The sequence below is a fragment of the Vigna unguiculata genome, chromosome 3, assembly GCF_004118075.2.
Source record: "Vigna unguiculata cultivar IT97K-499-35 chromosome 3, ASM411807v1, whole genome shotgun sequence".
Taxonomy (NCBI): Eukaryota; Viridiplantae; Streptophyta; class Magnoliopsida; order Fabales; family Fabaceae; genus Vigna; species Vigna unguiculata.
Window position 1 is genome coordinate 56,250,361 of NC_040281.1, and position 25,813 is coordinate 56,276,173.

Sequence of the window (25,813 nt, forward strand, 5' to 3'; positions counted from 1 at the left end):
TATTTTACCTTTACAAAATAATTAAGTTTAAATAAATAATCATTTAAAAAGATAAAAATAATAAAATAATATTTTGATTTAGAAAACAATTATTTTAAAAAAAATAATTGTATCAAATAGAAATTTCTTTATTAATAGCATAAATATTAAAATTAAATATATCAAAATGAATTTTATCCTTTAAACCAATTCGGCTCACCAACGTGCTTCAATCGGATTAGATTGAGAAATTTTCAATTTTTGTAAGAGTGGATTGAACCGACTTACTTAGTACGTGAGCTTGAATGAGATGGGTTATCTATAACCCATTAACAACAACATTATTAATTTTTTTATTATATTTATTTACTACTTTTAGTTGTATAAGTTCATAATTTGATATTTTTAAATATTAGAATGTTAATCAATAATACTTAAATAATTTGAATGATTGATATTTTGATCTTTATTATTTTTATAATAATATTTTGAAAGTAGAAAAACACTTTAATTCCATTATTATAAAAAATAAAACAAATCAACTCACTTACATTATTATTATTATATAATAAATATATAAAAAATAAAAAAAATTGTAAGTCAATCCATTATTCTTTGGTAAGTTACGTTATATTATAAAATTTTCAATTCATCAAAAGATTAAACTAACTCTTTTTTTAACTTATAATAAATCAATTCGTACGAGCTAGATCGAGTAACTTTACACCCCTAATAATATAAGTGAATATAAAAACTCCTGACGATGTATACTATTTTTGATTTATTATTTATTTTTTAATACATAGTTCATTATTTGTAATGCTTGGATCAAAATATGGTAGTTTTAAATTTTAAATAAATAACTTTTCTTTTAGAGAACTGAAATTAAAACCTACATTTCGAGAATATTTTTACAGAGTATTTAAGATTTTGTTTGAACTTCTTTTTTCCAAACTACTTACTAAATAAACACATTTCAAGAAACTCGGGTCTCATTTTTGTCCAACTACAAGCACATGTAACAAGACCCAATTACCGAATTTGCAGAATCAGTTAGTGCATGCCTTTTTGCTGTGATTATTTTCCTTATATTGATTCTATAAAGGGAATATATATCGCAAGAGACCCCAAAGTTCTAAACTGAACTCTTTCAGAAGCGTTCGGTGGACGAGGACGAGTTCGGGGATGATCTTGATGCGATTGTAGTCATTTGCTCTCAGGTGAGTTTCGTTTTCCTATTCAAAATCTTAGCTTCATGATAGAACGTTTGTGGGCGTCGTTTCGTTCTTTTTTTCTTCAAAAGTTTCGTCATATTGAAATAAAATAAGAAAAGGACTCGTTGAAATGCTTGAAATCGTAGGTAGTGTTTAAGATGAGTTCAAATAATGGTATGGTTCACTCGGTCAAGATTGAGATTTGTTGGTTGTACACGAGTGCCAGGTGTTCGGGAAAAAGCTTGAACCGATATATTTATCGAAGCATAAGAAGAAAGTTCTGCAAATTTATTGGTGTAGGACATTTTCTGAAACATTGTATGTTCGTTTTGTACACTGTAGCTATCACTTATAAGTTATATTTCTCTGTATCGCACTGAAATTCACATATTGATTACGGAGCTCTCCTTTCATTTCTCTCCTGCACCTGCACTCGGAGAAGTTCCAAATCCAGATAAAGTTTATTTAAAAGCTGACTAATATTGAGAAATTATTTAATTGCTATTTCTAGAAGTTGTTAGTCACCGAATGCAGTCGATGCTACCGTATCCAGTTTTCTTTATTTTCAAACAGTGCCTTTTACATTTGAGCGGTCTGATTTTCATCAGTTGGGGGGTATGTTCAAGGTTAGGAGCTGATTTGAGGGGAAAATTAAAAAGAAATGGAGGGAGAGTTATAGGTAAAATGGATAGTGTTATAGTCGCTACCTTTTCTTAGATTCTTATCTTTGGTATCACGCAATTGGAAACCACACCCTTCCTCCATCACACTCACCTTGTTTCATATTCCCAAATCTCATTTGAAATCACAATCTTTGTTCGCTGAATCAGGATTCTAAACTCAAATAGGGTCCCTGATTTTTAGCCCTAAGTCTTTTATTATTTTGAAAATTCAACTAAATGCAAAACACTTCTTGGAATTCTTGTTAAATGAAAGTGCCATGGTGGAATGGCGGCTGGTTGCTTGCCAACCGCCATGGGCAATTTCTGAAGGGAGCCCCACTATGTTGGTGTCATAGACCACAATGGTGTGTTCATATGGAGGAGTTTTGGCCTTTCGCCAATATATATATGTATAGGTGTATAGGTGTTCACATTTAAACACAAACACAATCAAAGTAATCATAGAATACATAGCACATCAGAACAAATATATGCATAGCAACTGAATGAATAAGAAGCACTTTAGCAAACAATATCAGAGCGTACAAGAGAGTAAAGTTCTTAGAAGAAAATACATGAAAATCAAAATTCAAAAGCAAAGAAATCAACAAAAACAAAGCAAATAACAGGTATTAACAGAGCAGTGTACTTCTCCCCCTTTTTTTGTCAGCATCCAAAAAGGTGGAAATTAAAAGATAGCGCCATTGCTGTGAGGGAGGTGTAGGTGGTCTCGCAGATGAGGTTAGGAAGGGGTAAGCTGTTGCAGCAACTAAACAAAGGAGCTTTTAATTTGAGCAGCAAAGGTAGACGCTACCTGTTCAATTCGTTGAGCCTGTCATTCCTCCATAGCTCTAAGCAGTTCAGCAGTGGCAAGATGTTCTTCCCTGAGGCATCCTGTATCATTGCTTGTACTGTGTTCACAACATCAGAGAGTCTAATCAAAATTTCTAAAATTGAAGGATTAGACTCAGTCACTTGCCTAGAGGCGTCTAGAGAAACAGCTTCTGCTTCCTTTATCCTTGAGTCCTCTGATGCTTGTTGTTCTGCTTCAACTTCTTGTTGCTTAGCTTCAGCTTCTTCTCTCTTCTTAGCTACTGCTTCAAGTTTAAAGGTAATGGATGAAGAAAGACCTGTGGTTCTGTTGGGTCTAAGCCAACTAGACCTCCATTAAAAACGTATCAGAGAAGAAAGGGTAGAATGGTAAAAACTCCAAAGGAGAAGTGTGGTTTAGCAATTTCTTTCTGGAGCTGCAAACCACTTACCCGTAACTCATCAAAAAAATTCTGAAGTAATGCCAAGGTACTGAAGAAAAATACCATCTCTTCAAAAGTTTTAGGGTGAGAAGTAGTGTTGAATCAATTGGCCACCTCAAAAGCCATTGGTTGCAGCAGTATTTGTTTATGCTGATACGGGTGTGGTAGCCTGTAAGTTTAGATGAACCAGTATAAAATTTTCTCTATGCTTGTTCTTGGTGAACTAAACGGTCTAGTCTAGTGTTGTGCAAAAAGTGTCTATAGCCTCTATTCAACCCCCTTCTAGAGCCCAATTGTTCTATCAAACATAGGTACCAATTTTTATTATAAATTCATGAAAAGTTCTATGTGGCATGTAAAATCAATGATTGAAATCTTTAATCTAAATACTGAGTCTTTTGTGTAAATGCATTTTGTACTGTATGTTGAGTCGTTTTTAAAACCACATAGTTATGATTATTTTATTTTTTTTAAATTTGATACTTGTATTTTTAGGATTAATTTTAATTTTTTTGGTTTGTCAACCTCTACCTTCTAGGTTTGGCTCTGTCTTCAGATGGGGCTGCCACATTCGATCTACACCCACACAGTATCACTTTATATTGGTTATGTTTGGACGAATAAGAAATGGGAGAAGGTATGGTGACATTGCTCGCTACCTATAAACACTGACTGGCCACAGATGCTCACTCAGTACAAACTACTGAATCAGTTAGTCTTAGTCGGGTCATGGTTTAAAGTATTAGGTTGGGTTTGGATAAAACCAAATCTAGATTATCCCCCATGTATTAAGCCAGGATTGGAAAAGGTACGTACATAGGTGTGTTGCCTGTATGTTTTTGATTCAATTGTCATCCTTCTGTTCCTCGGTTTGAGTTTTCTTATTCATATCTGAAATTTTAAATCCATCTATCTCCTTGCCCTGAGGTTATCACTCCCGAATCAAAATTCCATGAATTCATTACTGTGAATCATTTGAAGAAATAAGGAAATAAAATTGAATGGGTCTTATTTGTTCAATGACTTTGTGGTAAAATACTTGGGTTTTATTTTCTTCAGTTTTCATTAGAGAAATCTTGAATTATCCATATTTAGATTAATGTCCTTTTTTCTTGTTTTTTCATCGTTACGAGGTGAACTTTTATGTTTTCTTTGACAACTTGATTTGTCCCAAGTTCTCAGGTGCAAATTAGGGTTCTTAATCATGAATATCGATATTGATTATTTCAAGTTGGACATTGATGAACTTATTGGTGAATTCACTCAGGTATCAATAACATCGATGTCCAATGATTTTCCTCATTCTGTATTTTTTTAATTCAAGGAGCATGCTTGCCATTGTTTGGATATTAACAGTCCATATTTGATGTTCAATTTTGGTGACTGACAGAATGAGTCAACAACTTTGGCTGATATGAAAAGAGTATGGCTTTCGAGGAAGTTCTCCTACATTTATGAAGCTTGTCCTTCTACCAACCTGGCTTTCTTTATGCAATCAGTGTATGCTCATTGTATAGGTAATGTATAGCTGGTATATGCAGGTTTGATCATTACTCAATTGAGTTTAGATTTATTTTTTGTGGGCAATTTGCATGTTGAATGGTTTATTCATGCTAAAAAATATTTCCAAAATTATAGAAGCAGTGGTCCAATCTGAAAAGCTTATAATATTTTTTAAAATTTTCCTGTATCTGATGAGTATGTAGTATGCCATTGAAGTTTTATTTTACTGGCCTTTATATCTTTATTTCAGTATAAAAACTCCTTCATCTTCCTATGCAGGTTACATTGTTGGTACTGCTTCTTTATCACACAGATTAGGCGGCTTTTATTGCCTCTACTGTCTTTACGAGACTCAACCCTTTAATCCTTCTTTTAAGGTCTACCTATCTCTTGGTATAACAATTTTCCACTTGATAAAACAACTATGTTTAACTATACAGTTATTGGATAATTTTTGCATTGTCATGCTTACATCTTATCAATAGTTTGGGTGTGTGGAGGGAACTAGATTCATTGTTCATAATTGCTTTAATTTTGATTTTTCCTTGAATCAATTTAGCCTTTTAACCCTATACCTGTATATTTCTGTTTGAGTATGTGCTCCATCGGCGCACCTCACTAATTTGTGATTCAATAGTTGCAATCCATAATGTGCCCTTATCATACAATAAAGTAAGTATTCTTTCATGTTTTTAAAATTTAGATTTTATAGCTAGAATGGGTGTGCAAAAAATCTAATTATTCAAATCCAATTCTAAATCATACTAATCCAAATCACTTTTAAGTCTATTTAACGTATCTGTCTCAAATCCAATCTAATTAATGTATTGCATATGGATTAGTTATTTTTTTGGATTTAAAAAAAATTCAAAATCAATGTTCATCCTAAGAAATAGTTTGCACAACACAATTTTGTGTTGGTTTTGGCTGAGACATATTTTACTCTTATCTACAAAACACCTCTTTAGTTTGAACTATGGCCAGAGCATTGTTAGGTCAGCCTTGGCTTGGCTTTGGCTGAGGTGTCCTGGATTCGACCTTGATCAGAATACCATCGACACGTCCTGAGTTGGGATGTTGTTCGGCTTTTCGATGTTGTTTGGCTTCTAGCAAGCTGTCATTAGCCTACTTATCTATTATATATCTCTTCTAAGCCCAAGAATTACCGGTTTAAAATCCTAACCTAACCTGAAACTTGTTTACATGGCTTGATTTTTAGAAAGACCTAGAAACAAGTCAATCAGTTTAACTTGGCTAATGAGGCTAGAAAGGTCAATGAGTGTTGTTCATATCAAATAAATTATTCTTTGTTTTCTGAAGACTAATATTAAGGAAGTAAGCAACACACTATTATATTAAAAGTGGACAGACGCGTAGAGCATATAAGTGTTCATATTGCCACAGGGTAAAATAGTTAGAGAAAGTCATACAAAAAAGACACAATTTAGTATTGAAAAAATCATGCATAAAGGAAAAAATGGGAAAAACTTCAATTAGAATCATGGAACACTTCTATTCTCCTGTTGAACCATTATGCTATTAACCACTCTATATGATCACCTAAGAAGGAATGGACACATAGATACGAACACAAAGATGACAAAGATACATGTACGAAGATACGACTAAATTAAAAAATATAGGACATAGGACACTTTATATATATATATATATATATATATATATATATATATATATATATATATATTTATATATGGGTCTATTAGTAACTACTGACCTAAAAAATCAATAGAAACAATTATAAAAGTGTCTAACAAAAGAAAATTTTATGTAAAATGTCATGTTTCAAGAGATAAACTAGCTATCTCAAGAATCTCATTGTCATCCAATGAAAAGTCATATGTAATATCTCACAATTTAGTTGTTTCTTCATTGTTTTTTGAGGGGTTTCTTGAGAGAAAAGAAAGACTGTTATGAATAAATATTAGATGCTTCATCCTTTGAGGTGTTGTCTTATTAATTTTCAAAAAATGAATCACAATTTAGTTGTTTCTTCATTGTTTTTTGAGGGGTTTCTTGAGAGAAAAGAAAGACAGTTATGAACAAATATTAGGTGCTTCATCCTTTGAGGTGTTGTCTTATTAATTTTCAAAAATTGTATAAAGGAATTGGTACTTCAATGGTTTGTAGAATGGCATATACATGCCCATCTCTAATAGCTAGGTTGGTAGAATGGCATATACACGTTTTTTCTCTTGCATTTCCCGCGTAGGGAAACATCCTACATCATACAGAACTTAGATATTCCAGATTACAGCATTTGTACCTCAACAATGTTGTGCTTTAGTGACTGCATTTTTTTTTTCTGTCAACTTCTGTTTGGAAAATACGTGTTTTGCATGTGTTGGTTCTTCCAAATGTGGTGAAATAATATATTGGTCAAACATCTTCATGTTTATTGTTTAGTGCTTGGCACCAGACATGCATATGTTACGTAAACTGGCTTTTCAGAAGATAGTTACTATGATGCATGACAGAGGAAAACTTTATCTTGCTTAATGTGTTGTGCAGTGTTACTCCTTGACCTGCTTCATAGTGTGTCACTAGAGTAGTTATTCCTGAAAATATCTTCTTTTTTATTTTCATTTTATGTTTCATCCCACTTTGATGCTTCATATTTGTCCGAATGTAATGATGGTCCACATGAAAACCTAAATTTATGTGTTCGTACAGAGGAATTAAAGAAACTTAGAATCCTTGTTGCTGATGCCAAAGCCAATGATATTAAAGTGGTACCTGCTTTAGTGAAGAGAATGCTTGAAAGAAATGTTTTCCTTTTTGGCTCTGTCGACTTGATTGAAGGCTGTGTTGCAGAGACTGTAAACCAACTCCAACAATTACAGAATGCCCGTATTCAAGTTGCATACGAAAAGTAAACCACCAAATTACATTTATATCCAAGATCCTTCTTTCCTTCACATGTTGCCATGATAATGTAGTTTGCTCAACAGCTTATTGTTTTCATCTGTTCACTGTGAATGACAGGTTATTTGAGAGCTCTTCAATTGATAAATATATTCAGATGGACCTTGTAAGCACCTTAATGCTCTGTGACTTACAAAATGATTTGTTTATTCTGCTAATTACACTAATTTGCCGTCAGATTTCTTAATGATAAGTTTATATGAAAAATATATTACTCTTTTGCATTTACAAGGGCTCTGATGATGGTATTATAAACATGAAGGTTGTTATGTAAATTATAACATGCCTTCTGGAACCACCTAAAGGCTCCAATAAAAAATATTTTACGTATTACTCAATTTTATGTTTCTAGTTATCATATTTCTTTGTTTTCTTTTTTAGCGGGGGAAGGCCGCTTGGGGCTTATATCTCGTGCCTATTAACTTGGAGGGGTTTTGGTACTTTATATTATTTGCTTATTTTGAATATGAAGGAATGCCTGTAAGATCCACGCAACTTCTGTAAATTAAACACTCGTGCAAAATGCCATTCAATCCTTGCTTTCGTCTGGCTCTGGGTATATTTTGATATCTATACTTTCAGATGCTAATATCTTTCTTGAGATGTATTTCACGCAAACTCCTACTATAGACTGTATATTATTTTTAGGAGTGATAAGGTGACTTATGATTAGATGGAAGGGAGGGAAAGGTACGTGGGTTGGATCTCCTTGCTAACAATTTAAAGAAATATGGTTGGTTTGCTGAGTTTAGAAAGGAGGGTGAGAGAGGTTATGGGTTCAACTCTCCTTATTAACAAAGAACTAACAACTAACATTTGTTGATAGAAAAAAAGACTGTATTTTTAATTGTTTGTGATTTTGTTGCATTTAACTCCCTTTCTCTTTTCCACATGCCAGGGCTTGGAAGTTGAACTCGATTTGCTCAAGAACAAGTCATTGGGATATGCTGCAGCCAAGAATATGGCCATTCAAGGTATTTATTCCTATCCTATTTTACATAACGAGGTGCCTGCCGGTTAAAATACTTTTCAATTTTTGGAGTGGTTGCTGGTGTAAAGCAAGTTTTTTTTTTTTTTTGCCTTTTTCTTGTTATCCGAAAAGACTAGTGCGGGGCAACCAAGAAGAACGCTTGTCCTGAGTTTTTTTTTGTTTTTTTCTTTTTACCACGACTTGTTAAGCTGTTGGTTTTTCTGATTTTTAAAACTAGAAAGATCCTGTCTTCCTATTTTAAGTGCAGTCATATTTTTTTAAAGAATGACCACTTATATCATTGGGGGGTTCACGGTTTTCCAAATTGTGAATTGCTTCCCATTTTTTATACAAGGACAAAATGCTGCCCTCAAGACTTGTGGAATTCTTGACCTTAAGGGGAGGCTGGGGATGTTTTGGTTGTTATTGTCTGGCTGTTTGAATTTGGCAATACATGATATCATTAATGCTGTCAATTATCTAATTCTATGTCCTCGTTTTTCATTAGAGGCAAGCAGTATTTTAGACGTTGAAAACATAAAGCACATACAAGAAGATAAGCAACTGATTGGAGATGTAGTAGAGAAGGTTGCTAATGACTGGCATGCCCAGAAACAAGCATTTTATAAACAAACAGGATTGGGGGAGGACGATGAATATGAGAAGGAACTGGAGCAATTACTTCTAGATCATCATCCACATAATGGAGATTCTAACCAAGATTGAACACAACAATCTGAGTCGTAAGAGGAGTTACTTATGGTTAGGGGATTCATAGGGACTCTCAAAGAAGTGATGTGTTTTACTTTTTCCTGTAATCGAATGAAACAAAATTTGATAATATAATGTTTCATTTCATTATTCCATGTTTATTTGGAGATTGATCACTGGTTTGATTTCGTCCGCTCCCTTCTCAAATGATTTCACAAAGAGCTACTTACATTATGAAATGTCCATATAGTAGGAATACACTAGATTGATTTATTATTAAATTAAATATCCTAACGTTGCCTATATGCGCTGTGCAATATATGATCCGTCGAATACACTGGCATGAGCTCAGGCACTGGTTTCGGCAGAAATGACCTTTTACATGGAGGAAACTCTTCTGTTAAAGTGTTCTATCTTGAACGCACATATGCAGATCCTGTTCAATTAGTAATAAACAAACAAGTGCCAGGCATACACGGAAAAGGTCATTTGATAGCTTCTTATCTTAATTCATCTAAAAAAACGACCTCTGCAATGGCAAAGCGAACTTCAATCTCGAGAAGAAGAGGTAACGTGACTCGCCACAATTTTGGAAAGTGCATGGACTTGTATCAATTCGGTTTTGGTTATGGTAAACATACCGTATACTAATAATAATATTTATATTTTATATTATTGTAAGCAACAAAAGATTGAAACGTGTTTAAATAACTCTAAAACGAAAGGGAAAATGGTAGAAACGTGTATTCATTTTGCAGTCAAATTTCAAAAACAAGTAGCTGGCTGGTATAATAAACGTTAAATCTAGTACAAAGGGAAAGTTTTCAAGACCACCCTCTACTCTATCTAAAGAAATACCACAATATGCCCATTTTCTTGTCCCCTTTCCCTCTGATTCAAATTCAATGAGGTATTATGTAATAACTAACTAACTAACTAACTAGATAGACTATAAAGTAACTCAATCACGTGAAACCTGTGTCCCTCTGACGGCAAATGATCTATGTTGAAGGTTAGCAAGCCAGAATTGACATCGTGATTGAAATCAACCTCGTTATTTTGCAGCAGACACCTAGTTGGTCTTGCCGACGAATAAGCCCCGAACTTGCCACACCCCTTGATCTCAACACGAACCAACCCCTGGGTATCCCCCACTTCATACACCAGCCCTTCAACGGCACCACCAGCATTGAACATGTTCAAAAGTCCAAGAGGGGAAAAGCTGTACCCAGGACCCAAAACCTTCACAGGCGCAACAGCAAACACCTCGTGTTCCAACACCTTAAGGGACACCGGCAGAGCCACATTGCGCGGAAGCACAATGAGCTGCCCAGAGTGATGCGCGTAGAGCGCGCAATCACCGTTCCAATCGTCATCACCAGCAGCCTCCGCAATGAGATGCACATCACCACCTCTCACAAACCCTGTTATGGCACCGGAAACCGTGTCATGAAACGCATTCTTCCTCTCAGCGGCACTCCACGCAGCCCCTTGGCAGTTATAAACTCCCAACACCCCTCCGAACTTGTTCATGTTCCATATTTTCAACAAACTCACTCCGTCACGGGCCGGGTCACTGAACAAGCAGTCCTTAGTGGGCCTCCCGGGAAGACGGGCCCGAAGCACCGACCCATCGGGCAAAACCATCTTCTTAAGCAGATCAAAATCATGCTTCCCCGGCGCGTCGCTCACATAGAGCGGCCCACCGCTGATGGCCCTGGCAGAGCCGTGGTACTCGGCGGCAGGATGAAGCGAATGAAACATATCCCAATCGGGTAACATGATCTCCCCGAGGAAGACGCTATTGTACGCCACTGACGCAATGTGGATAGTGTGCGACACCGGATCACGCGGGTAGAAATCATCCGAAGCTCTCACCACCGCCGTCTGTTTGGAGCAGTAGAGCGCGTCCGTATTGTGGCTCATGCAGGCGATACACCCGTTGTCAGGGAAGTTTCTAGAAATCGAAGCGTCAAGTGCCTGATGATACTGTCTGGTCAGTTCCACCCTTCCCCCAAGACCCGCAGCCAGAGTCTCCAAAATGCACTGCACATCCACCTTAACGCCGTCTATACCCGCCGACGCCAGATAACTGTGCAACTCATCGTAAAACGTGAATACCTTCTTAGGGTTCACAAGTCCCAAACCCTGAACCGCCAGAATGTCGCTTTTCCACGTAGGCTCGTTCTCCGTCACTCCACTCGACACCTTCGGGTACTTCATCACCGAACCGTACTCCTCCATCTCCTTCACTCCTGGACGAACCCCGCCCCAGTAACCCGTGATTGCGTGCCACACATACACGTGCTTCACCTCGTGCTTCTTCTTCGCTATGTCCACGATATTCTTAATACCTAATCCCGGTTCCTCCTTCTGAAATTTCGCGTTCTCTTTTATCCCCGTCAGCCTCTGCAACGAGTTCGAGTATTCTTTCACCTTCCCGTCGTCGTCGTCGCCGCCGACGGATTGCCAACCGTCGTCGATGATGACGAACTTCGGCGGCGTGCCACCGCTGCGGAGTGATTGGATTCCGGTCTCCACTCCTTCCTGAGTAACTTGCTGGTAGAACGCGTCCCAAGTGCACCAGCCGAAGCAGTCCACGATGCCGGGGAGCTTCTTCTCATCGCGGAGGCGGAAGGTGTTGAGGTGGTTCCTGACGGCACGGAAAGCATGATGAATGGTGGCGAAGGGGTCGGTGCCGGCGCTAATGAAGATTGCATGGCTAAACGACGAGGCTTTGGTGTCTGCATCACCACTCTCGAGACATAGTTGAAGGTGATCGTTGGAATTCCCCTGTAGACACGCTCTGAAGGAGCCTTCTACAAGAGGGAGAAAAACTGTGTACACGATCTGATTCTGGCTGTTGGTGTCGTTTTCCGATTCGAGGTGGGACCCGTCTTTGGTTTCCACCAATAGAAACTGAGTCTCCAAAGGAATTTGGCTCCCTCTGTCCCCCATTTTCTGCGCCATCCACCACAGCTTGAACCGGAAGCACGCCATGAACCTCACATCCCTCAAGGTTCCCAACGAAACCACGTGCCTGCTATCTTCCTTCTCCATATCCACTCCCAGAAACAATCCTTCTACCGTGGATGTCTCCACCACGTTCTCCGGTATTCCTGTCAGAATCGTTCGCTCCTTCACCACCAGCTTCCCCTCCGAAACGCGAACACCAGGTTTTATCGTCATCTCTTCAGCTCCCTTTACGCTCCTCTGCAATTAAATCAAACCAATTTTTCATCAACCCAATCGAACTGAAATGAAATTTGGAATTTAGGGGTTTTATTAATTCATACCTTGAATGACACCACTGGAAACACTCGATTCAAGAAATGTCTGCGAATTCGAAAACATGGAGATGGAAACCATTGCCGTTAGCAACATAAAAAACAACTGAACAGATAAAACGGCATCAAAAAAAAAAAAAACAAGATTAATGTGACGATGAATCATATACCAGAAGTTGGGAGTTGCTTCTTATTTGGCGATCTTAGATGAATGCCTGAAAGAATAGTGTTTGGATGAGTTGGAAGAGATCGGGATTCGGTATTTATAGGAAAGGATGTAGTGTGACATAGATTGGAAACCATTGTTAACATCTTCTTCCTTATCACTCTCGTCAAATAACCAACGAACATCATCCTCTCTTTACTTATTGTTAACTATCTTAAATAATATAATATCTTTTTGCAAAAAAAAAAAAAAAAAACAGAAAAACAAAATAACTGTAGCTGGTCCAACTTGCTCTTTTTTGACATTGGATGGGGTCGCCACGTTGGATCCACGCCCTCACAATACCACTTAATAATTAAGAAATAAATAAAACCAAGTAAAACTGGAAAACGTGATACGACACGATGTTTCTTATGTTGCACACCTGTGCGATTTTCGTTGGGTAAAACTAAAATTTCCAAAAGAAAATGGTTTTTAGGGCTATTCATCTCTGTTGTTTACGCCTACCCTTTGTATTGTGAAGCTCAAATACACAACCGCGTTACTTGGCCTGATATGTTAGTGTTTAATTTATGGGTTAAGTATAAGAATTTTATAATTGGTTTTTAAATTTTCTTGTCTTGTCGTGGTAGTCAAGCTATTAGGTTTAATTTAACACACTAATTTGACATAAGTTCCCATATACTCCTATTATTGGAAAAAAATGATTGTAAGTGACCAATTCCTATTGGCTCAGTGTCCATAATTGGAGTATGTACGTCACGAGAGCCCATTGATTGTTACGTATTTTGGATTTAAAAAAGTACATTATCATAGTTTAGCTAGGTGGAACTGACGTGATTTTGCAGAACATAATTGCAAATAACTTGGGAAGATGGAAAAGGTCCATCCACTTGGCCAAGTGGCTAGTGGTTGGATATTGGATACGGGCACAAGTTCCACACTCACTAAACCATTTCATCGTTTTTAGTTATATAAAACGGGCTTTCGATTTTGTTATGATTTTTTTTTACTCAATCATTTGAATAAATTATTCCTGCATGTTGGATTTGCCAGGGAGGATAAGATTTTGTGGCTTGTTGATGAGAGTAGGTTCAAGCCATTTCTACATATTCTACTTCAAGGATCAATGGATGTGGGAGACAGTGTAGAAAATAACTAGATGCAAGGTACTTACTCTTTCATTTTCTAATCCACTGTTTTTTTTCTTTTAAAGAGTTTATATATTGTCCGCACACAATATATTTATTTGGTTCTTGTTGAAATCTTATATTTTTAATAATAAATTCTCAAAATAACTTAGTACAAGAGTTGTTCTGTATGGGTCAGTCATGGGTCTGTCGACAAAGATCAATTCGATCAATCAACTTAACAAAAATCAATTGTGGAGATTACTTCTGAAGAAGATTTTTAGATATAGTATTGAGTGTCCGACAACATCTTACCCAGTTTCTCACCACCCTTGGCTTAAATGGGAACTACAATGTGGGTTGTTCGACAACATCGAACGGCCTCCTCAGTTGATGTCAATTGATTGGTACACAAAATTTTACCTAGGTTTTTTATACAAATTATGTGGTTGAGTCAGTCGGTCGATGACTCTGAAACCTAACATTTAGTTAGCTTAAACAAGTTAGTAATTAAAATTAAAAGTGATTGAGTCTTGATTAGGTTAATTCTAATCACGGGTCAGGAAAAAAAAAATACAGGTTAAAGGTATCATTGTTAGAACTTTTCTATTGCATTAATTACAACATTTTCAACTTTATATCTAAAACAAAAGTATTCATTGAGTTGGTTAATTGAGTTGGTTATTTGATGACTTAATCAGATTTTAAATTATATTGACTTTATTTATGATTGAATCAAATTTGATTCAATTCAAATTAACATACTTTTATATAGGTTAGATAATATTTTTCATGAGTTACTCAAGATAAATCTAAGACACATTTTTATGTGAATTTGAATTTTCTCGAGTTCTTTTTTGTTTTGTATTGTTTCTTAAAATAAATTGATGGATGCTAATTTTGATGTTTTAAAATTTAAGAAGATTTTTAAAGTACCAATATCAAAGTATTTTAATGCTCTACAGGAAATAACAACAACAAATCCAGTAAAATATTTTAACTCTTCTTATGTTTGTTTGTCATTTACTTACAGTTAGCATAACCTAGACACTCTTAAATAGGTCATGACGGTGGTGCATCTTTTTCTATTTTATCTTCATCATTTATAGTCGTTATTCTTTATTTATCTTAACCCATTTCACTTATTTGTCTCTATTATTCACCGTTAATGTTTATCTATAGTTCTTAGTGAAATTCAACGTGTGGACCTTTGGACATGTGACAATATTTGAATGGATTGAAGAATCCTAATGTAAGCTCCTAAGGGCTGGAACACAGGGAAAATATCTACCTGCAAAAGACTATTCGACGCTCAGGTTAGTAAGAGAGTTTGAATCTTTAGATTAAGAGAGAATGAGTATGAGAGAGTGTCTATATTACTTGGGAATACTATATGTATTTATAGGTCTTTTGGACCTTGGATTGGATCCATGTGATAAAACAGTAATGTAATATTGACCGATTGGATCCATGTGACTTTTGATGGGTTTATATTTTATCACATGAGTTATGGTTCTGATACCACTAATTGGGTTTATATTTTATCATATGAGTTATGGTTATTGAGAGACTATGGTTCTAGATATATATGACATTAGTCTTACACATATAAGACATTTAACACCACTTTTAACTTTAAGGTAATGGTGTTATAAGACTTTATTCTTATATAGTGTTTAACTTTGTCTATTTTATCCAAGTGAGACTTCTGACTCATAATTGGACTATTCCCTGGCTAAATGATATTTATGCATAACTTTATTACAATCATCACTAATGAGATTTTATATCATTTTTTACATTATAAAACCAGTGAAATAAATATTTTAATATGCAATTTTCCTTATAAAAATGGAATAAATATAAACTAGCATTGTTTGTGGTGTCAAAAATTCTTTTTTTTCTTTGGACCTTTAATATTCAAATGCTCCTCCAATTTTTACCAGTTTTTTTTTTTTTTTTCTGAAAGAGGCTCACAACAAATTTAAGATAGAGGAATACAGGGGATTAAGTTCTTTAAAATTAATTTAATTTCATTAAAATAAAATGTTGCTATCTTGAACGTAAAATAATTTTCTTTTGTGGTCCAAAACTTTCATTTAGGACCTCATGGATTGATTGATGGTTGTGGAATTGTGGATAAGCCTAGAGTCGTGAGAGAGATAATGGTAACTTATACCTGGCCATAGCCAAAAGACATGTCAAGGGACATTAAATAATCATATAATGATATCTCCATCATAGGGTTTTTAATTTATTTTTTATGAATTGTAATGTTATATTATTTTTAAAATAAAGTTATACAATATAAAAATATTTAATATAATAATAGGCAAAGATTCTAACGCTTAAGTAAAAAGAGCATTATTTGTAAATAAAGATAATTATAAGATAATGTAATGCTTGTGATAATATGTTTTTGGAGACATACTGATATACATAGTATAAAACAGACATAATACATGATACATACATATTGTTAGTTATGAGTAAGGATGTCAACGGGACGAGTAGGGTACAGGTAGTAGCTCCCTCGTACCCGTACCCATATCCGTCGGGTATCTGTTATGCGGGTACCCGTATATTTTTTTCATATCCGCGAGTATCCGCGGGTATTTACAAAAATATTTAAAAAAATAAATATTTAACCATAATTAGTGCTTAGATCAACAAGTCCCCTTTCTCCGATTGATTCTAGAAAAACAAACAAATAAAAAATCACTACTAATTTATATTGTAGTTTATTTTTGAATAAAATATTAAAGAAATTACTAACTTCATCAATGTCCACCTCTTGCAACATTGTATAAAGTTTCATGTTGTCCAATTTTAATCTAGAAGAGCCTTAGAACATAAGAAGTTGAGTAAAAATTTCTAACAATCACTTAATTAAAATATCTAAGTAAAAGTATTAATTTCATTACCTTCCATGTTGGTCCATAACCAGTCTTAGAGACACATCAATACCTCCACAATATATGGAAGTAATTTACTCATTCGTGAAGTAAGAATCTGACCACCATTATTGGATGAAAACTCAAAATGTTGTTTACTAATATATATATATATATATATATATATATATATATATATATATATATATATATATATATATATATATATATATATATATATATATATAAGGTAAAGTTTAGCGGGTACTATGATACCCGTACCCGCCCCATTAACATACGGGTATCAAAAATACTCATACCCACGGGTAACGGGTATCCATTTTTAATATTCATTTCCTACCCGTTGCGGGTTTTATCCGCGAATACCCGCAAGTACAAATTTTTTTGTCATCCCCAATTATGAGTAGATTGTATTTATATCACATAAATATTATCATACATCTCATAAAATATATTAATGGATAATCAAAATATCATGTGGATGTTATTATTATATCTTTGTAAATTGAACATATTTTGATAGAAATATTTAATATAATAATGTTATTTTATTTTTGTGATCAATAATTTTCCTTTATGTTGTTTAATATAATAATCTTGTAATACAACATTTTTATAACGCGTAAGTTTTAGAATTACAATTCTTAGAATGAAAAAATTCTTAGTTATGACATTAATTAAACTAATTTCATGCATTTTTTTTCTAGTACGTGATGTGTTTTTCGATCGATAAAAACAAATTGTTAAATTAATTTTAGTTGATATAATAACATTTCCTTCATCGGTCTTTAAAGCCAACTACTCGGTATAGATATGTAAATATAAGAAAACTGATCCCTCGGAGTGGTGAATAGCCTAACTCCCACATATGTAATTGATTAGTTACTAGAAGTTATTATATTTTGACATTCCTAAATATTTTGCGATTTAGAATTTGGTAATCAAGACAGGTTAAAATAAATTTCACCTGATAATAATTCAGGCTTCGATGTATAATACCATCTATAAGCAGCATTCAAAGCAAGTCAAATAGTTTTTAGCAGCATCTGCAATATAGCTTCAGGATCTCTTACTATCTCCTCCTGGCTTTCTTGCGAATCATCGTTACCTTGTGTAAAGTCAGCACTAGTGTAAGTTCTAATACCTGGGCCATGTCCTCCAGTATCCCTCTCCCTTCCTAGCTGAGCTCGCCTAACTTCCCTTTGATGTTCGGTCAGCTCTAGCCTCCTCTTTTTACAACTTAAAGGAGGTGCCTCTTGTAGTGTATCCAACACTAGTTCCACCCTCTTAGAAGTGCTGTTATGTTTGGCAGAGACCTTATATCCCTGTGGAGCATCAATGGCTTCCTCAGGAGATTGACATTTCTCAAGACATGGTAGGCTTCTCTTCTGGAGCTTTAATCTTCCATTTCTGGATAACCTGTCCAAGACACAAAGAAGATTCGAGGGGAAATCCAAAATAATTTGCTCACCAAATGTAGAATTCCAAAAGTTGATGGTTGGTTCTGAAATAGAGGGATATGGGTGATTGAGAGTTTTTTCCAATAGAGGTTCATGAAGTTTGAGCAAAGCGGAACCAAAGTTTATAGGAGGTTGACTTCTTCTTAAGCAGCTTAGAATTTCGGTCCATAGAAGTTGGAGTTGGTTGTTTGTTTTATCATCCTGCATTCCCATATTTGATAGCCATTCAAGCAGTGGGAAGGAAACAATCTGCAGAAAAGTATAAGGAATATTAAAGGCTAGTTTGATGAAACGAAAATTATCATGTAATTGTCAATTTGGTATAATAAAGCATAATGAAAGTCATCAGCACAAACTAATTGTTTTTAAGGCATTCACCTTTGTGCAGTTTTCGGATGAAAATGCAAACAGAATGTGATAAGACTCTTTATTCTTTAGCCGGTATCATAACTGAGTTGAACCTTCTATCATGGACTAATTAGTAGTAGTAGTGAAGTAAACCCTCACCCTTCCAGTTGCAGCATATAAGTAAATACACATGTTTCATAAAAGCTACTTCAACGAACTAAGTAGGAATAGAAGGAACAACCTTTAGAAAATGAAGAATATCTTGCTTCCCGTGAAGGCAACTAATAAAGCATGCCAACGCAGAATATAGCCTGATATTTATGAAGTGAAAGTCAAGTAGAGTTAGTTACTAATTGAACAACAAAGAATGCATTACAGGAGACAACTTATATTACTTACCTTGAGGTCCCAACAAATCCAGGCAGTTCAGGCACCGGGTCTCGCACCATTTTTGTTCTCAATAAATTCATATACCTGAAATGTGACATAAAAATTATCAGTAGAAACTTAGATACACGAATCTTCATTTTGCACATGCTTGACACATCCATTTACAGCAATTAGAGTAGGTTAGGTAATACTCAAAGGTCGTGTTACAATCAAAATAATACTTATACAAGCTAAGTAAAGCAGCAAAATACAAATTAGCAAGTCAATTACTTGAATAAGTTATGACAATATCTAAAATTGCTAATAACTTCACGCAAGAAATAGAATAGATGCCTATTTATAAAATTAAAACAAAAACACTAGCATATGTCGAAATGCCAGTGATATTGCTTTTACATCCCCAACTCAACACAGAACGATAGAAATGTCAGGCTAATAAAAGACATCCATTCTGAAGATGCACTGTTTCTACCATTCAACTTTTATCATCTGAAGATATGAAACAGATACCCCACACAATCAAAAAGAGACATGGCAATCACGTATTAAACAACTAGAAAGGCTCATCATATCCTTACAAAGCATGTTGAAACTTACTTGGTAACAAATTTTAAGCAGTTCGTTATACAGAACAATATTTTCCTATCACGGTCAAATTTACTTCTGTCCAATTCAGAAACTAATTCCAAAGTCTGAATCTGTTCTAGAATGCAAATCAAGAAATTGCCAGATAAATGAAGGAAACCAAGATCCACATCATTGCGTGTTAAGTCAAAATCAGCACCACTCTCAACCATGCCACTATTTTCATCAAGGTAGCTGCTTAACAACAAACACAGGTCCCCAGAGAAATTGGTGGTTGATGAACATCGAATGAACAAAGTACAAAGAGATCCATGAAGTGCTTTCCACGTCTGAATAACCAGTTCAAATCTCGGCTTTCTTTCTGGTGATACAAAATATTTGTCCAAAGAGCCACTAGCTGTCACGGTCATTCTTGGAACTTCAGAAAGTGCCAGGATGGGGTAAATTAAAAGATGGCATATGGAGGAATATACAGTGCTGTCAGACAAGGCTTCCTGTAATGACTTGCAGTTTGGATCAGATACACAGTAGTTCAGACCTTGAGCTAATGCTACCCATATGTTCAAGTAAATTGGTTGAACGTGTCTATACAAGAAAATAATGCTGGTGAGGAGATCTTCCAGGGGATCACTTGAAGAAAACATAAATTTAAAATATTCACACATCCCTTGTGATACGTGATCAGTTTGATGGGATTTCATGGTTAACTGAACCATCATGTAGAAGTACAGTGCTATCAAATAAACCAATGGAGAAACCTTATCCATATAAGAAACACTAGTGACACTAAGAAATTTTAGATGTTTATTATTATCAACTGATTGCGTGTCTTCAAAGTACTTCAGATCTAAAGAAATTTTATACAGAGGAGATCCCAAGATAGAAGGACCTAACTCCTTTGTGATAGCATCTACGAACTGAACGGAAGTACAATAAATATCATAATTTTCTCCAACATCCGAGCACGAATCTTCACATACTTTCTTGATGAATGTTATTAATGAGGTCAAGCACTGCATAATACCTCCATAATTAGTAGATGGACTTTCAACATGCAGTTTGACTCCTTTCAGAGTATGTATAAATAACTTCAAAGCTGCATCATAAACATGACTTCTATGATCATAAGTGACAGTTGGCAGAGATGCTTGATGAAAAACATGAAAAATCGTACTCAGATAAAAGTCCAATTGATTAATATTCCAGGGCATCCATCTAATTTGGTGTTGCTTCCAAGAGCATTTTCCAGATTGAGAATGTCCGTTTTCAGAGTTTCTGTGGCTTACCAGGCCAGTTGACTGGAAGAGGACCTCCCTACTCTTCTGTGAAATACTATCAGTGAGCAGATCAAGGCCCAGGCTCCATAAGCAGATGTTCTTGCTATCAGGTCCATTCTGAAATATTGATTTAAGTATAGGCTCTAAAACTATTTTTATCATTGATGGTTCATTGACAGAGATATCAAGCTTATGCAGCAAATAACACCATGTGTTTAAGCAGGATGAATGAACTGATACATCACATTTACTGGACATGATGCCAATCAGTGGCGTCATTATTAGCTTTATGCTTTTCGAAAGGCCATTTGCTTGATCATCACAAATTTTCCTTCCTGATAGAGAATTCTCCTCTGCTGATGCGTTTTTCTCAGAAACCAACATTGGACCGTGAACAAGAGCGTCAATAAGACCTTCCCAAGCAACCTGCCCATAAGGTACATGAAAGGGTTACATAAGCAACAATAAGTAAATGACGTTAACACCTAGTAAGTGTTCTGTGCATTGGTAGAGTGAAGGGGGGAGCATGGAGAGGGAGAGAAGAGAAAAAATAATTCATTTCTACTCTATCAAACTAAATATTCAATTTTATTTCTTATTTATTTCCCTTTTCTCAACTTAATTCTTCTCTATTTTCATTTCCTCAAAAACAAATACAGCATGAATGTCAACCATAATTCTTTAAGCCACTTTCTATCATGTCCCTTTAAATATTGAACAGGTTTACACCCCAAATAATAGTTCATCTTTGTGAATCATGGATGAGATAAAAGCAAACCAGTAGCTCATATAATACCAGCGTAGCAATTTGAACTTGAGGGTCAAGATCTGTAAATGTACGTTCAGGAATTTTTAGCATATCATTAACGAGGTGCCTACTCTTCAAAGCATGGGATCCAAGCATTCGGACAAACCATCCCCATGCACAAACAGCTTGCGTCTTCATACCATTTTCTAGCAAAACCTTCATCCCACTGAGCAATTTTATCTTCATATCTTTGATAATAACCTAATGGAAAAAATAAGGTAAGTTGACAATGACACCAAAGACAACGACTTTAAACTTCAAACCACTATGTGAACCTTACAGACCAAGCATGATATGTCACGGACAATACAAATTTTATTTCCATTTTGCACTACCATAAAATAATCTATATAAAAATATCGTACGGATGGGCATTAGATTTAAAAAATAAATAAAAATAAAACTAATCTACATCCAATCCAAATCCAATAAAATTGATTGGATTGAAATCCAAATCTATTTAGTTGGACAAAATTGATTATGATTTATTTAATATAATTTATATTTGGATTTAAATTAATTTAAATTCATATCCATTTAATTTGAATAGAAGTGGCATCAAAACCAGGTAATTTAGTTCATGGATTCAATTTCAGTTTTATTTAAATTAATTTAGGTTTTCTTTTACTAAATAAAGAAGATATTTTTCAAAATTAAATTGGTAATTTTGGGAAAGAGAGTGATCATATAGAGGTGTTATTAGCACGATGACTCAACAAAAAGATACATGTATTTGGTGATTCTAATTGAAGTTTTTCATTTTTTTCCTGTGTTACTTTTTCTCACTGTTTAATTATTTTTACATTAAAAAATTTTCACATATTTTGATCATGTGGAAATATGATGAGCACTTATATATGCTCTATACGTCTATCTAATTTTAATATAATGACTTTTCCTTGCAGAAAATTTCTTATTCCCTTTAATATCAGTCTTTTGAAATATACAAATTTATCTGATGAACAAGAGCCAGAGGCCTTTATAAGTTGGTTGGCCTAATTCAGCTTATTTGCTCGGGTATAGGTTTTTCTATAACTCAGGTCATGTTAACAAACTTTAAAAAGAGCTTTCTAATTGGTAAATAAATCAATGATGTCCAGGTCAAGGTTGAGGACGCCTTGAATGAGACTGTCAACGATCATTCTTAGGCTTTGAAAGAGGCTTGCTATAGGTAAATAGGTCAATGATACCCTGGCCAAGGTTGAGGACATCTTCAATGAGACTGTGTCAATGATGCTTCAGTTGAGGCCGAGCCAATAATGTCCCAATGGAGGCCTGGCCAACAAAAGCCCACCTGAGGTGGTACCAATAATACTTCGGTCAAGGCTGAGTTAAGGACGTATTGGCCGAAACCGTGCCAAAGATGTCCCATCCAAGGTCAACTCATCAACACCCCAACTATGTTCTAAACCAAAGAAACAGTTTGCATAGAGTAAAAAAAATATCAGGCAAAACCAGCTTAAAATTATCTTGACCAAAGGATTTCTTAGGATGAACATTGATCTTAGTTCTTTTTAAATCCAAATCCAATTAACTGGAGTGAATTAAAAACCCAAAGATATGGATTTGAATTTGAATCAGATCCATTAATATTGACTTAAAGTGATTTATATCAGTGATATGAATTCAATTTCAATATTTGGATTTTTTGTACACACCTAAAATATAGGCTGCAGGGATTACAACTACCCACAACGAGACAAACTTGCCAAGATAAAACATTGTAGTTTGGCATCCTTTGCATAAGCACAAAAGCAACAGTAGTATTGACAGCTTAAATAGCTATAATATAATCATGGCCATGCCACTAGAGTACGAATCCATCACTTTATATTGAAATCACAAAATTGTTTTGGTACCTTAGAAAGATCCAGAGAGGGAGGAATGACTGTGGATCTGATCTTCAACAGGCACCTTTCTGAGGCATCCCTCTCCCTTTTATCTGTGCTGAGAAGTCTTCTGTATATTGGAGGAGCCCATACATGGGATGAGCCTTTCATTTGCTCGCTTAGTTGACCTGATAGCTTCATTATAGCCTGTAATTGAAAGGTTAAAATATCAGTTTCATTAGAAAACTGCTAACCTAAAGACGACTTTCAAGAATAAATATGCAACGAGAACCAGACCACTAAAATCACCAGGCATGCATAAAAGAACATCATCTCTTATTAAGTGAGTGTTTGAAAAAAATGATCAAGAAGCTAATATAACATTAAAAAATTTGAAATAAGGTACAAGGGCACAGTTTTGTTTTCAAGGTTGTAGTAACTTGTGATACTGACAAGATATATATTTAGCGCTGAGTAAAAACACTGATTATTTTTATCCTCGCTGCAATATATTTTAAGGGAAAAATGCTCATCAACTTGGTAAGCATTGTTGAAAAGCACAAGGGGGAATTGGTTGATCTATAAACATTTTAAAATCACTAAAAAGTGTGGAGTTCGTTTATTTTGTTCCTAATTTTATTTGACAAAAACCTAAAAGCAGTTCTTTAGGTTCGTTTAAAGCTATTCTATAAAACAAATTAAAGTTTCATCTTAGTGAATCATGCAACTGTGGTGACTTTAAATACAATTTTTATTATGGAATTATTGAAGTTTAAATATACTAATTGGGAAACAGCAAAAACAACTAAGGAACTACATATAAGTTATTTCAAATATTATTTGACCTCGTAAAGCACCAACAATAAAGAAAGGGAACTGTACCTGCGTAGCTTCAAATGTTGTGGACAAAGAACCCATGGGATTGTCCAGGGCATGAACAATTGCCCGTAACAAATAATGAAAGTGAGTAACAAGAAACGTTGCATCCAACTGTTGGACAGACAAGCACCATACCCCTAAATTACAAGCAGACTGTAGCAACAGTCAAGACAGATTATGTAAACAACTAAACATAATACATAAAAACCCAACTAAAACTGAAAACACTAATCAAGAGTAAAAAGAATATCATACGAGCCTTTAATTTTGTGGTTGTAATAAGTTTGGGCAATGTACTCAGAACCAAATTGACATCATCCACTGCAAAAGCAAGCAAAAATCAGCTTTGCACAAAACCAAATCGATAGATTGAAAAACAACAGCGAAACTAGATACCTCGAAGGACGGAAACAATGGATGGATGATAAAGCATGAACCCCAAACACTTCAACGCTTGAGTGGCACTGACAGATAAGTAAATAGATTAATTAATGGAAATCCTAATTCTACAGAGAGAACAAAGAAAGAAGTCAAAACGATTGAATGGTGAGAAAGTGGAAGTTGGTGCTCACATTTCTTCGTCGTGGTCGTCGACGATGTCGGAAACAATGGAGGAGATTATGGATTGGGCGGAGTGAGCGAGGAATTGGAGCGAAGAAGCGTTGACGCAAGAATGTTGCTGAAATTGCAAGAGGGAAGAATAGCCTGAGGATTTGTTGAACTTGTCATTTGAAGAAATTAAACTGCGGATTTCTTGAATCTCTTCTGACATCGTTTTCTTACAAAGATTTCTGAAGGAAGAAACAACTCAGTTGCAGTCTCACACTACCTCGTCGGCGCGACGGAGAAAGATGCCAGAAACCAATCCTTCGCGCCAAAACCCGGTTTCGCGGTAAACCCCTCGTGCGGGAAAAATGCTATCAGAATAATCAGTCTTCTGAGAGAATAAGTACTTTAAAAATGTGGTACTGACCCTCTTTTATTGATATTTTTAGTTTTTTATTATATAAATGAAGTGTGTAGTTCTATGTAATAAATATTTTTAAATGGATATTTGATTATCTGTTTCTTAAATTATGTAAAAAAATATGACTGATGAATAAAAATAATTTGAGAATTTTGGACGAGTTAATATGAATTGTTATTTTAAAAACGATTCTAAATATTTTTTTATTTATAGTATAAATTATTTGAAAGATTAATAAATTTTAATTTATTATTAAATATTTAAATTAATTAATATAGTGATTAATTTTTTTTCATATATTGTCATTTAATAGTTTATTTTAAGGGTTAAATATGTTTTTGGTCCCTTAACTTTCAGTAAATTTTGGAATTAGTTTATTTCGAAATTTTAGACCAACTTAGTCATTCATCTTTCGAAATACGTAGATTTAGTCATTTTAATTAAACTTTTTTAAATTTATTTGACATTTCAAGCGTGTTTCATAATAATATTTGACTCAACATTAAAGCAAAAATGGGTCAAAAAGTATAAACA

General features: G+C 34.8%; 3 protein-coding genes and 1 long non-coding RNA gene across 20 annotated transcripts; 2 read left to right on the forward strand and 2 right to left on the reverse strand.

The window, feature by feature from the left end:
* Positions 1-934: 934 nt before the first annotated feature.
* Positions 935-9,409, forward strand: LOC114178419. 11 transcript variants are annotated; one of them, XM_028064306.1, is made up of 10 exons: positions 940-1,031; positions 1,134-1,199; positions 3,647-3,916; positions 4,284-4,375; positions 4,499-4,625; positions 4,891-5,004; positions 7,306-7,504; positions 7,618-7,663; positions 8,456-8,531; positions 9,036-9,409. In XM_028064306.1, the coding sequence occupies exons 4-10, from the start codon at positions 4,313-4,315 to the stop codon at positions 9,251-9,253; spliced, it is 843 nt and encodes a 280-aa protein (XP_027920107.1). In that variant the 5' UTR covers positions 940-1,031; positions 1,134-1,199; positions 3,647-3,916; positions 4,284-4,312; the 3' UTR covers positions 9,254-9,409. The 11 variants fall into 11 exon arrangements, with proteins under 11 accessions (XP_027920109.1, XP_027920102.1, XP_027920107.1 ...); XM_028064302.1 differs by having other exon boundaries at positions 3,647-3,745; positions 4,291-4,375; XM_028064301.1 differs by having other exon boundaries at positions 936-1,199; positions 3,647-3,745; positions 4,291-4,375.
* Positions 9,410-9,959: 550 nt separating this feature from the next.
* LOC114178417 (probable galactinol--sucrose galactosyltransferase 6) lies at positions 9,960-12,895 on the reverse strand. Of its 2 annotated transcripts, none has more exons than XM_028064300.1 (3): positions 12,696-12,895; positions 12,535-12,574; positions 9,960-12,451 (listed from the first exon to the last, which is right to left on the reverse strand). In XM_028064300.1, the coding sequence occupies exon 3, from the start codon at positions 12,425-12,427 to the stop codon at positions 10,175-10,177; it is 2,253 nt and encodes a 750-aa protein (XP_027920101.1). In that variant the 5' UTR covers positions 12,428-12,451; positions 12,535-12,574; positions 12,696-12,895; the 3' UTR covers positions 9,960-10,174. The 2 variants fall into 2 exon arrangements, with proteins under 2 accessions (XP_027920101.1, XP_027920100.1); XM_028064299.1 differs by having other exon boundaries at positions 12,535-12,590; positions 12,696-12,890.
* A 668-nt stretch (positions 12,896-13,563) lies between these two features.
* On the forward strand, positions 13,564-15,349 carry LOC114178420. 2 transcript variants are annotated; one of them, XR_003603322.1, is made up of 3 exons: positions 13,646-13,660; positions 13,748-13,860; positions 15,004-15,349. It is a non-coding gene; the product is annotated as an uncharacterized LOC114178420 (long non-coding RNA). The 2 variants fall into 2 exon arrangements; XR_003603321.1 differs by having other exon boundaries at positions 13,564-13,860.
* A 2,188-nt stretch (positions 15,350-17,537) lies between these two features.
* LOC114176218 lies at positions 17,538-25,238 on the reverse strand. Of its 5 annotated transcripts, none has more exons than XM_028061175.1 (10): positions 24,885-25,238; positions 24,709-24,776; positions 24,572-24,633; positions 24,316-24,465; positions 23,464-23,640; positions 21,593-21,805; positions 19,532-21,222; positions 18,944-19,018; positions 18,786-18,855; positions 17,540-18,445 (listed from the first exon to the last, which is right to left on the reverse strand). In XM_028061175.1, the coding sequence occupies exons 1-10, from the start codon at positions 25,082-25,084 to the stop codon at positions 17,762-17,764; spliced, it is 3,390 nt and encodes a 1,129-aa protein (XP_027916976.1). In that variant the 5' UTR covers positions 25,085-25,238; the 3' UTR covers positions 17,540-17,761. The 5 variants fall into 5 exon arrangements, 4 of the variants coding, with proteins under 4 accessions (XP_027916977.1, XP_027916976.1, XP_027916978.1 ...); XR_003602979.1 differs by having other exon boundaries at positions 18,238-18,445; positions 18,575-18,855; XM_028061176.1 differs by lacking the exon at positions 21,593-21,805 and having other exon boundaries at positions 17,538-18,445.
* Between the last annotated feature and the right edge of the window lie 575 nt (positions 25,239-25,813).

Excerpts from the sequence above, each read along its gene's own strand:
- LOC114178417 (XM_028064299.1), bottom strand. The coding sequence starts at position 12,879 with ATGATGTTCGTTGGTTATTTGACGAGAGTGATAAGGAAGAAGATGTTA. Across the intron at positions 12,591-12,695 it reads GAAGCAACTCCCAACTTCTG|GTTTTCGAATTCGCAGACAT; the intron begins GTATATGATTCA and ends TTCCATCTCCAT. Across the intron at positions 12,452-12,534 it reads TTCCAGTGGTGTCATTCAAG|AGGAGCGTAAAGGGAGCTGA; the intron begins GTATGAATTAAT and ends ATTTAATTGCAG.
- LOC114178419 (XM_028064301.1), top strand. The coding sequence starts at position 3,717 with ATGTTTGGACGAATAAGAAATGGGAGAAG. Across the intron at positions 3,746-4,290 it reads CGAATAAGAAATGGGAGAAG|GTGCAAATTAGGGTTCTTAA; the intron begins GTATGGTGACAT and ends CCAAGTTCTCAG. Across the intron at positions 8,532-9,035 it reads CAAGAATATGGCCATTCAAG|AGGCAAGCAGTATTTTAGAC; the intron begins GTATTTATTCCT and ends GTTTTTCATTAG.
- LOC114176218 (XM_028061175.1), bottom strand. The coding sequence starts at position 25,084 with ATGTCAGAAGAGATTCAAGAAATCCGCAGTTTAATTTCTTCAAATGAC. Across the intron at positions 18,856-18,943 it reads GGATTTGTTGGGACCTCAAG|GCTATATTCTGCGTTGGCAT; the intron begins GTAAGTAATATA and ends CATAAATATCAG. Across the intron at positions 18,446-18,785 it reads ATATTCTTCATTTTCTAAAG|ATTGTTTCCTTCCCACTGCT; the intron begins GTTGTTCCTTCT and ends ACTTTTCTGCAG.